Source organism: Macaca nemestrina, chromosome 7, assembly GCF_043159975.1.
Source record: "Macaca nemestrina isolate mMacNem1 chromosome 7, mMacNem.hap1, whole genome shotgun sequence".
NCBI classification, from domain to species: Eukaryota; Metazoa; Chordata; class Mammalia; order Primates; family Cercopithecidae; genus Macaca; species Macaca nemestrina.
The window spans coordinates 2,932,049-2,942,988 of NC_092131.1; the positions used below are offsets into that span (position 1 = coordinate 2,932,049).

The 10,940-nt window shown below is 62.5% G+C and overlaps 1 protein-coding gene across 7 annotated transcripts; it reads right to left on the bottom strand.

Annotated features, from left to right (window-relative positions):
• Window positions 1–440: 440 nt before the first annotated feature.
• On the bottom strand, window positions 441–10,533 carry C7H14orf180 (chromosome 7 C14orf180 homolog). Of its 7 annotated transcripts, none has more exons than XM_011755009.3 (8): window positions 10,388–10,533; window positions 10,072–10,123; window positions 3,789–3,915; window positions 3,083–3,125; window positions 2,611–2,681; window positions 2,379–2,505; window positions 1,960–1,995; window positions 441–1,692 (listed from the first exon to the last, which is right to left on the bottom strand). In XM_011755009.3, exons 3-8 carry the CDS (start codon window positions 3,897–3,899, stop codon window positions 1,487–1,489), a joined length of 594 nt encoding a protein of 197 aa, XP_011753311.1. In that variant the 5' UTR covers window positions 3,900–3,915; window positions 10,072–10,123; window positions 10,388–10,533; the 3' UTR covers window positions 441–1,486. The 7 variants fall into 7 exon arrangements, with proteins under 7 accessions (XP_011753311.1, XP_011753315.1, XP_011753310.1 ...); XM_011755013.2 differs by lacking the exons at window positions 10,072–10,123; window positions 10,388–10,533 and adding exons at window positions 5,263–5,442; window positions 8,081–8,501; XM_011755008.3 differs by lacking the exon at window positions 10,388–10,533 and having other exon boundaries at window positions 10,072–10,356.
• Window positions 10,534–10,940: the final 407 nt, after the last annotated feature.

A 10,940-nucleotide genomic window follows, 5' to 3' on the forward strand; every position in this document is an offset into this window, starting at 1 on the left:
GGTGGGGTGGGCTGGGCTGGGCCTGGGTAGGTGGGGCTGTGGTGACTGTGGGGAAAGCATGATGCTGGAGGGTTCCCGGGGGAGCCCCCACCATGGTCCCTTCTGGGCCACTTCTGGAAACAGCCCTTTTTGTTGCCTCCAACCACAACTCTGGGCTCCCTGGATTCCAAAGCTGAAAGCGACCCTGGAGACCACTGCGCCTGTTCCCTGGCACCTGGAGTTGTGGGGACACACCCTGACTGCAGGGTGAAGGGAGCCAGCCGGGCATCCCTCAAGACCCGGGGGCTTGGTTAATCCCCTGCCCGAGTGGACTCATCCACTCCCAGGCCTGCAGGAGACGGGGAGGTTCCAGGGGCCCAGGACATCCACTCTGGCCACTGAGGCCGATTCCTTAGCAAATCGGTTCTGGTTTCTCTTGTTTCTATAAAAACGCCAAGACGGAAGGAAGCCACGGTGTGTTTTAATAGAGCAGTGTCTCCCAGTTAAGTGGTGGGACAGAGAGGAACCACCAGACAGGTCGTCAGCCGTGCCCTTCCCTCTCAGGCGAGCCTCGAGGACCCTGGTCTGATTGTCCCTGTGTCTCTCTGGGCAGTTCTGCCTGGTCCCTAACCGTGGGCCTCCCTGCTTTGTTCGGCCCTCCCCCCATGTAGGGTCTGGAGGGGCCCCTAGTGTTTGTCACCCACAGGGCTCCCTTCAGCTCTGCAATCTGGTGACAAAGCCACAACCACAGACGGTCTCCGGGACCTACAGGCCCCAGCTGGTGGGTGGCACTGGCTGGCCCTGGGCTCGGCTGGGTGCCCCCGGCCTGCAGAGCTGGGCACAGATGGCTGTTCTGAAGGCCGGGGGTGTCTGGGCCCCTTGCTGTCCCCTCAACTTCTACACCTGAAGCTGCCCCCGATGAGGGGTCGTCCCCTGGGGCCTCTCCAGACTCATGGGACTGAGTAGGGGGTCAGACCTGGGCTCAGAGGATGGCACCTCACATCAGAGGGACCCACCTTGACAACCAAACCCTTCCTGTGGGGTTTTGAGGTCTGGGTTCTCCACAGGCCCTAATTGCAAAAGGCTGGGTTTGCCTCCTCTGAGCAGCCCCTCGAACACAGGCAGCGTGCCCCCCTCCTCAAGCGGGTGCACACAGCAATGGCCGGGCCGGGCCCTAGCAGCAGCAGGAGCTCCTGCTGGGACAAGGGAGGGGCCTTTGGGTGAGTCTAGGGAGCCCCAACTGTTAGCAGTTGAATCCTCTTTCTAATAAATCTCACATGGACCCAACACAGGAGACAGGAGGGCTGTGTTGACTAGTGTGGCAGGGCCGCCTGCTGTGCCCCCCATGTCCAGTCTCATGCCATGGGGTCCCGCTTTTCCCAGTCGGCCCCCAGGCAGCAGCCGTTCTTGGCCCTCGTGATTCACCAAGCAGCAGGGCCAGGGCTCAGGCTGTCTCAGAGCCCCCGGAGTGCTTGAGCTGTCCGGGAAGCCCCACCCGTCCTGCCCATCAGAGCCGCAGGAGGCCGTGCCAGCAGGTGAGGGCCGCGTGCTGCAGGTGCAGGACAAGGCTGAGGAGCCGGGCCCGCAGGTCCTCCAGTGCCGTTGCCACGGGCTTGGCCCGGCCGCAGTACAGGCCCAGGGCCAGCAGGAGAAGGACGCACACGCACAGCCGCAGGAGCAGGGAGCCGCTGTGTGGCCTGGGCCTGCCGGGCACTGCGGCCAGAGGGCAGGCAGGGTCAGTGCCAGCCAGCCCCACCCTTACCTGGAGGACTGGGGCTGGTGGGGAAGGGATGGGGAGATTCCGCCCTATCCCTGCCCATGGCCCCTCTCTAGCCTCGAGGGGCCTCCTTGCAATAAGAGCCCCCCACTAGGGACTCCTCAGAGGCCCTGGCCCTGTGACACCTCCCTTGGGGAGGGAATGAGGGTGGGTGCACCGAAGGAGGGGGCAGTGGGGTACAGGCATGTGGGCTTGGAACTCACCCCTGACAGTGGCCGTGGTGTTCCTGTCAGCAATGTCTGGGAAGGAGAACGGAGAGTCGGCTGGGAGGTACTTGCCTCAGTCCATCGGGTGTCCCTGCCCTCTCGCCTCACCCTGCACCCCCGAGGGACCCCTGAGACTATTCGTGGGTCAGAGACCCAGGCCCAGCCAGGTCCTGATGCTTCCTCAAGAGGACGGTCATTCGAGAAGCCGCTGTCATGTTTTCCTCCAGTTGCCGTTTGACGGACCAGGACTGTGTGTCCAGGTGACCCCACGGGCCCAGGGGTTCTGCCATTGAAGACAGGTGGCCATGGCCCCCCATGTCCTGGGCCCTGCCAGAGCTGGGTGGGTGTGGCCGGAGTCCCCGCCTCCCTCTGCCCAACCCCATCCTCTCCAGCCGCTGGCTGCGGGTGCCTCTTACAGTGGACGGTCACCGCTGGGGGTTCTTGGAACCGCACACGCCTCGAGGTCCTCTGGGGCTCGGCCCCTGGGCGGTGATGCTCCGGCCGGCTCCTTTTCAGGATGGACGGGGGGCACTTCTTGTCCTCCTGGGACAGGGGCGAAAAGCAGACCGGTGAGTCCCCGGCAGGAGGCCGACGGGGACCCAGGTCTGAGCCGTGTGGGGCCCAGCAGCACCGTCCTGGAACCTGTACCCTGTCCCGGCTGGTGTGCGATGCTGGGCTTGTCACTTCCTGTGGGGTGAGGGGCAGCTCCTGGACAGGCACTGCCGGGCAGCCAGACTCAGCCTCAGGGACCTAGGCAAGACAGGAGCCCCTCCTGCCCCCGTCTCTTCATGCAAGGCCCCACTGAGCCTCTCTTCCTCTGCCCGCTGTCTCGGATTCAGGCTCGGATTCAGGGTCCCCGGGACATGTGCACAGCGGGAGGGGGCTGCATTGGCAGAGGGGCTCTGGCTAAGAGGCCAGAGTTTGCAAGCTCCATGGGGCAGGGGCCGGGCCAGGGCTGTGAGGAGGGCTGGTTGGTGGCCTCGGCCTCCTTTTCCCTGGGGCATGGGGCAGGGGCTAGGCCAGGGCTGTGAGGAGGGCTGGTTGGTGGCCTCGGCCTCCTTTTCCCTGGGGCCGAGCCTCGCGTGCTGCAGGCAGGGGCAGCTCCTGCCCGTTCGTCTACCTGGGCCCTTCTGCGCAGGTCTGCTCACGTGTACGGGCCCAGCCTGAGTTTGGAAGATGGAGCAGGAGTTTCAGGCTGCTGTGAACCTCAGCATCCTTGTCTGTGACATGGTGACAACTGGGACTGAGGCACCCTGGGAGCCGGGCCAGCTCTGAGGTTGTTCCTGGCTGGGGCATTGCTCGATGCACACAGTCAGCTGCTTGGCATCTGGCGAGGCTGCCCCTTGAGGGCGTGAGGTCTGTCCATGCTGAGTCTGGCCCAGCTCCTGCTGTGCCTGTGGCCTGTCCCAGCCTGGCAGTGCCTCAGAAGCTGGATGGAGCCTCGGGGTCTGAGGTCTGGGCCCCTAACCCTAACACTGACCCTTGGTGACAGTCTTGACCTGTCCTCCTCTCTCCACCCTCTTCTTTCCTCTAACACCCTCCTCCCTGGGCTGCCTCTTCCACAGCCCTCCATGACTCCCACTTCCTCTGCCAAGCGGTGTGCCCCACCTGGGGGCCTCCAACCCTGTCTGCCAGACCAAACCCTTTAAGGCACCCATTGCCCCCGCCTGCTCCCTCCAGCCCTCAGTGATCCCCCTGCCCTCCTCCCATCACCCCTTGATTCCTGGGGCGGAGGATGGCCTTTCCTCCTTTGTCTGCTCCCTGCCCCCTCCAGCCCCCAGTGGAAGGCCAGCTTGCAGAACCTGCGTCCCAGTGGCCCGCCTTACCCTCTCTGCCCTGCACGCCCGTGGGCCCCACGCAGCCTCCTCATTCTTTCTGGTCTGATGTCGTGTCTCTGGCCGGGAGTCAGGGCTCAAGGCTCCTGCTGCAGTCCTCATTTACTGGAACATGGTCCTAAGATAAGCAAAGACGTTATTTATTATTTACTGCACAAGTGGCACTCAGAGGAATGAAAGTAAGAGCAGAAAATTCCTCCCCGGAAGCCAGGCTGGCTGCCCGCGCCTGCGGCCGGCCACGCTGACGAGTAGACAGCCCTTTCCCTCAGTGGTGTCCCCAGCGCAGATAAATCCTGCTGCCTGTTCCTTCAGAAATGCCATCGCATGCAATTTCCTTTGCTGCCACAGTCTTCGTAATTGTCATCTTTAATGGCTGCATAATATTCCACTGGGCTGCATAGTATTCCACGGGGCCGAGGTCCCATCATTGAAAGTCGCCCTCGATGATCGGGTATTCAGGAAGTTTGCATTTTAGTATTGTCATTTTCAGTGATTGGAGGCCATGGACAAGGTGTAGGAAACATCTTCGCTTTGTCTCCTTTTAGTAGTGGGAGGTCCTGGGGCTGGGGACTGGGAATTGCCAGGGCTCTGAGGCTGGGCCCACAGAAAGGCTTCCCAGATGGTCATGCCACCTTTTTGGGCTGGTGCTGGTGGGATGCCCCTGGGCTCCTGGGGGCCCACCCCTCAGCACGGCTCATACTCTCTCTCTGTGTCTCTCTCTGCCCTCCCCCCCATTATGTGTCTCTATCACTCTGTCTCCATCTCTCTGTTCCCCTGCCTCTCTCTGATTCTGTCTCTATCTTTCTATGTCTCTGTCTCTGTCTCCATCTCTTAGTCTCCCTGCCTCTCTCTGATTCTGTCTCTCTCTCTCTACTTCTATCTCTGTCTCTCTGCGCCCTCCCCTGTTGAGCTGGTTGCTTCCTGGCTGTGAATGGCGCCTCCTTGCCTCCGCCCCTGTGTCTATGGCGGTGAAGGCTTTGCTCTCATTCTTGCTCACCGGTGGAGCCCCCGAGTGTGGATTTTCTCTCACAGCCTTGGCGGGGTTCTTGACTTTTGGGCACTCCTCCTCCCTACAGAGGGGTGCAGAGCCTACCGGGCATCCATACAGGTGAGCTGGCACCGAGTGTCTGTCTTTCAAGGGCTCTGGGAGTGATGAGCCTGCCTCTCTCGCTGTAGGTGGGGAAACTGAGGCGAGAGGGGGCTGGGGCTTCCCTGGGAGCTGATACCAGGCCAGGTCCTCCCAGCCCTGCTCCCAGCTGGATAGGGGGTAGTGTGGGAGCCTCCTGCTGCCCTTCACCCCACCCCAGGTTCGCCTCTGCTCTGGGGTCCTTGGAGGGCACTGTGGCCCCTGCCCCTCACAGCACAGGTGTTTGCATTTCCTGAGGTGCTTCCCTGCTCCCGTTGGTCCTCCAAGGACCCTGCCCCCAAGGGCTGAGAAGGGGGAGGGCGAGAGTGAGGGGCCTACATGGTCCTCAAGGACAACTCCTCCAAGGGTCCCCCAAAGGGGTGGGTGCCTCAGAGGTGCAGGGCAGGCCTGTGGGAGGAGCTGGTTTGGGTGGAGACCCAGTGACTCCAGCAGCTGGGTGCCGTCCTCTACAGGAGACAACAGGGTGGCCACGACCGCATCCTCGAGCAGGCATAAATCCTGCAGACAAGCAGAGGGCCCTGTTAGTGATGTCTGGGAGGATGCTGTCTGGATGGGTTCAATTATTTCAAAAGACAGCAATTTTCTGCTATCGCAGGATCAGGTTTTTATTGCAAATAGGGTTGTGGCAGGAGCCGGCCATCCGGGGGGTGGCAGGGAGGGGCGGCTTATCTTCAGGACCTGCTCTCAGAGAGTGGCCATGGGAGAGGTTGTGCTCGCAGGCCCTGTCGAGCTGGGGCTCCGTCTCCTGGGGCCAGGTCACCTGGAATGTGGGCTCTGCGTGATCCCCAGGGTTAGGGAAGCCGCAGAGTGCCAGGCCTGTCCTGGTGTTTTGGGGATGCTGCCTGGCATGCCCCAAGGGCAACCTTGACCGCCTGTCCATAGCAGGGCTGGGGCTGGAAGGGCTCTCTGGATACCCTTGACTCAGTTTCCACGCTGGGTGGGACAGAAACTCTGCTAAAGCCCAGGGGTGGGGTTGGGGGTGGAGCAGAGCCCCCAGTGACCTCTTGGACCCAGAGCCTGGGCTCTCCACTGCCCGGCGGAAGGAGGCTTGTGTATCCGGGGCCATCTCCTGGGACTGCACAGCCTGGGGCTGGCTGGTGTGCCCGGGGCCACAGCCCCCTCGCCAGACGGCCCTGCAGCAGCCTTCCAGGGGGCCCAGCCAGGTTCACCCCTCATGAGGAAACAGGCCTGGAGAGGATTGGGCCAACGGAGTCACGCCGGGATGCAGGGCTGGACGGAGTCTCCCCCAGCTTCTGCCAGCAGCTCTCGCTATTCAGCCCTCCCTGGCCTGAGGTCTGTCCAAGGGATGGTGGGACAACAATGTGTGTGTGCACATGTGTGAGTATGTCCCTGAGTGTGCAAGTGTGTTTGCATGCAATGGAGTGCATATGCATGTGTGAATGTGCACGTGTGAGTGTGCAAGTGTGAGTGAGCACGTGTGTCAGAGGGTTGAGTGTGCACGTGTGGGGTATCTGTGTGTGTGTGTGCATATGTGTACTTGTATTTGTGTGCATGCATATGAATGTGCATGTGTGTGTGAGTGCATGTGTGGGTGTCCATGCATGTGCCCATGTGCATGTGTGTGAACATATCTGCATATGCGTGGGTGAATGTGTGTGTGTTTGTGTAGAGTGTGAGTATGTGAATGTGCATGCATGGGCAATGTGTTTGTGAGGGTGCCTGGCTGTGGCATTAACCGTCTGTCACTGAGCAGCATAACTTGGAGAGGATGTGACTTCGCCTTCTGGGGAACAGAGCTCTGATGAGTGTGGACAATCAGGACTTCCTATGGGACAGCACCTCCCCCTCTTCGGGTGCGGGCTCCGGAGCACCTTGTGTGACCACGTGTGACCTTAGGCAAGTCTCCTAATCTGCCTGGGCCCTGGTCTGCTCAGCTGTGAAATGGGGGTGAGGAGAGCAGCAGCATCTGCGGGCTCGCGTGAGGGTGGGAGTCAGCGTACAGACTTGAGTCCGCACCATGCCTGTGCTCTGTGCCATCAGCCACTGTTGGCATCACTCGGGGAGGGGATGTGCCCAGGAACAGAGCTCAGGTAGCTCTGGCCGTGTCTGGACAGTCAGGACTTCCTATGGGATGACACCTCCCCTCCGGGATCCCTGGGGCCCTCTCCAGAGATGCGCCTTCCCCTGGGCCACGCTCTGCTCCCGGGCAGCCTCCCTGAGCCCTGTCGTCCCCTGCCTAACTGGGCTTCATTCTTCCCCTTCTGGAAGGGAGGCCCGGCTCAAGTCCGGGGCTCTGTCCTTCTTTGGCTCTGTGACCTTGGGTAAGTGGTGTGACCTCCCTGGGCCTCATTTTCCCCACCGGAAGCAGGGGAGGAGCGGCTCTGGCATGCTCGGCAGGTGGGGGCGGGGAGGCCCGGGGCCTCTGGCAGGGACAGTGTGTAACTGGAGGCCTCGTGACAGATGGGAGATAAAGGGCAGAAAATAGCTTCAGAGCCTGGACCTGCAAGTGTCCTGCTAGGCCCGCGGCTGGGGAGGGTGTGTCCACCCGAGGGGACTCTACCCCCACTCTGGGCACAGGACCCCCATGGTGACTCCCTTGGTGCTGGGGGGCTGGGGGGTTCCTACCAGCTCCTCTACTGAGAGAGGGCACCAAGCTTCCTGGGGGAGGGGAAACTGAGGCCCAGAAAGGGAGAACAGCCTGCCAGATTTCAGAGCTTGGGTTGGGACAGAGGCTGGAGTCAGGGCCCGGAGCTCCCAGTTGTGGGCGTGACCCACCCGTGCTGCTGGTGGGAGGTGGGGCCGTGAGGGCCGAGGCTCAGGACCTTGGTCTGGGCTGTGACCCTCCAGCAGTCTTTGGGGGTCTAGCCCAGTACCCCAAAGACCCCACCTCATCTTGAAGCTGTTGAGAGACAAGAGGGCACTGACGGAGCCCAGCGGCCCTGGCAGCGCTGAGTCCCCCCCGCCTCGAGATCAGCCTGCAGTGGAGCATGGGGGCCGGCCAGTGGTTCTCGCCTGGTTCAGTGGCTTGGAAAACACCAGGCTCTGGGGCCCAGCCACTGCTGCTCCCTCCCGCTCCTGTCCCGTCCTCCAGGACGCCGCCCACCGGCTTCCCGCCTCCTCCCAGGCTGCTGCCTCTGCCTGCCCCACGCCGCCCGCCCTTTCACCCACAGTCCACCTCCTGATGTTTCTCTGTCCTCCCTGAGGGTTCCTCGGGGTGGGCAGGGTCCCCCATGCAGCAGCTGGCTCGTGAGAAATCCCGACACCACCCACGCCACACGGGGAGGGCCCTTCCTCGGCTCTGAGCATGCGGCCCCACACTCCCGGCTCACCCCTCACCTGGCACTGCGCCCATTCACACGGCAGCCTCACAGCCTTCCGGGGCAGAGGGTCCTGGGGCCTGAGCGAGCGCAGGCCGAGGCTGGGCTTCCTGCCTCTCTGTTGCAGGTGCAGCCTCCCCCAGGGCAACTCACCTGGGGGCTAGAGACAGGTGGCCAGGCTCCTGGGAAGCCAGAGACCTTCCTGGGAGAAGCTGGAGACTCGCAGCCCCCAAACCCACCACTTACACACACACATACATACACACACACGCTGTCTCTCTCTCTTTCTCTCTCTCTGCCCCTGCCCACCTGGGCTCCTGCTGGTGCTGTACCTCTGGGGTGGCTCACCCGCCTGACCGGCCCTGAGATCCACTGGCGGTCAGAGCCTTGCTGTCGCAGGGTGTGAACCAGAGCTGTTGCAGCTCACAACCAGCTGAGAAGTTTCCATTACGGTGACACAGAGCAGTGGCCTCAGCGGCCCTGGGGGCCCTGGCCGACTTGCTGCTCTCGGGACAGCCCGGTCCATGGGGAGGCCGTCAACCAAGGGCTTGGTGGCCCCAGGTGGCGCTGGGCCTCCTCAGTCTCCCGGCACCTTGGTAGTTTGGCCACAGGCCTAACCCAGTGGCCCTGGGGCTGCAGATGCAGGCTGTGCCTTCTCCTAGTGGAAGAGGACTGGGACCGTGGACACTGCCTTGCTGGCCTTTCCTCTGCAGGGCGGAGGCAGAGCACGGCCAGGAGGGGCAGCTGGGCTCCTGGGAAAAGCCGTGGCTCCCAGTCCAATGCTCACCACTGGAACCATGCTGTCAGCTCCCCAGACAACATGGGTTCTCGACTTAAGTAAGAGGGAGAACTTGTGGGGAGGCCCCTGGCTGGGCTGACGGCCAGCTAGGCTTGCTCAGGTGCCTGCAGGCCCTACCAGGTAGGAACAGGAGCAGGAGCTGCCTGGTGGCCCCGTGAGGCCCCTCTCCGTGCCTAGATGGGCCCTCACATCGGAGGTGCACTTAGGGCTCAGGGTGGCAGCACCACCGGGTGATGGCTGCTCACCTGCTGGGTGCAGGGGCCACCCTAGGCCTCGAGAGCCCTGGACAGACAAGGCAGGGACCTCCCAGGCTCTCCCTCCCATATGTGGAATGGGGGTTGTTTGCCAACTGTCCAGGGCACTGCAAAAGCTCAGTAGGTGCCCAAGAAATGGCATCCAGTGCTAGGTGGGAGTGCTATGGCCACACAGGGCAGGACAGGGATTCCTTCTGACTTGGCTCAGAAAAGAGCCAGTTCTCAGGGATTCCCAAATGCTGAGAACTAGGCTCCAGTTACTGGAGTAACGAACCCATTCCTGCTGGGCTGGGCCTGCGTAGACTTGCCCTCGGAGGAAGCCCCCCACGAAGGCCCTTCTCGGAAGGCTGGCTGGGTTCGTGCCTGACACGGCTCCCTGCATTCCCCTAAGAGTGCAGCCCCTTCTCCCCCTGCCCAGGCTGTTTCGCTCAACATCAGGTACCCTTTGGAGGCTTCTGTGTGGCTGGAGACCCACAGCCCTGCTGCTACGTTTGAATTGGCCACGTTCACTGCTTCCCCCAGGGGCGGCCTGGCCTCAGTGGGGACACGGGGCTGGCCTGGGACTGTCTCCATTTTAGGGAAACCATCAGTCCCAGGAGAAGAGGAGAGGGTGGCCACCCTGGAGCTTGTCCAGGTCACTCAGGGTCATCGGTGTGTGCTCTTGCCCAGTCTCTGCCCGCACCTGCTGCCCAACTGGGGCAGATTCCCCACCTGTGCCTGCCCTTGGCAATCTCTGCTCTGGCAGCTTCACACCCAAGCGGGAAGTGAGCCCCCTCTCCCTGGGGCTGGAACTCACCTGGCTCCCTCCTGGCTCCCTGAGGGACAGAAACAGGCTCTTCAGGCTCTCCCTGTGGGGCACAGTCCAGTGAGGTCCTGGACCCTCTTGGCTGGCAGCACCCCTCCCAGGCCCTTGAGAGCTGAGCCTCAGGCAGAACTATAGGGCACACAGGTGAACGGGCCAGGCCTGCCCAGGCCTCCTTCCCGAGGGCTCTGGTCTGGAGGCGCCACCGCCGGCCGGCAGGGCCGGGTCTGTTGTGGCCTTCGTTCCGTCTCCAGCTCTCTCTGCTGGATTGCAAAGCCGGGCCAGCTGGCAGCAGCCAGGCTATAATTACCTCTCCCCTTTGGCAGAAATAGCGGTGACCCCGAGGACAGGCCGCTGGCCCCGGTGGCTCTTTCCCAGGCCCTCAGTAGACAACAGACCAGGATTTCAGATGAGACCAGAGTTTGATGCTCTTCCCGCCCCTCCCAGCCCAAATGTGCCCCTCTCCCAGGCCAGTTCCGGAGCTGCGCAGCTCTTGGAAAAACCGATGGATTGGAATTCAGGGCGGAGTGGGAGAGGGAGGGCACTGTGGGGCTGTGGGAGGTGAGGTGATCACAGAGTCCAGCCTCCAGTAAGACCCTGACCTGGCATGGGGCCTCCACAGTAGAGAGGGTGCCCGCCCCGCCCTGCCCTGGCCCCTGTGCCCCTGTGAGTCCTGACCTGGGGTTGCCAGAGGGAGAGGCAAAGAATGGGTCCCAAGCTGCTGTTTTGGGGCACACTGGCCGAGCCTCGATATTGCCCGGGCAGGAGGGGGCAATGTCTGGGTCAGTGAGGGATGGCAGGGGCGAGGGATCACCCTTTCTCAGGGTCTGTCCCGGGTGGGTGTCCAACCGCCCTGCCTGGCA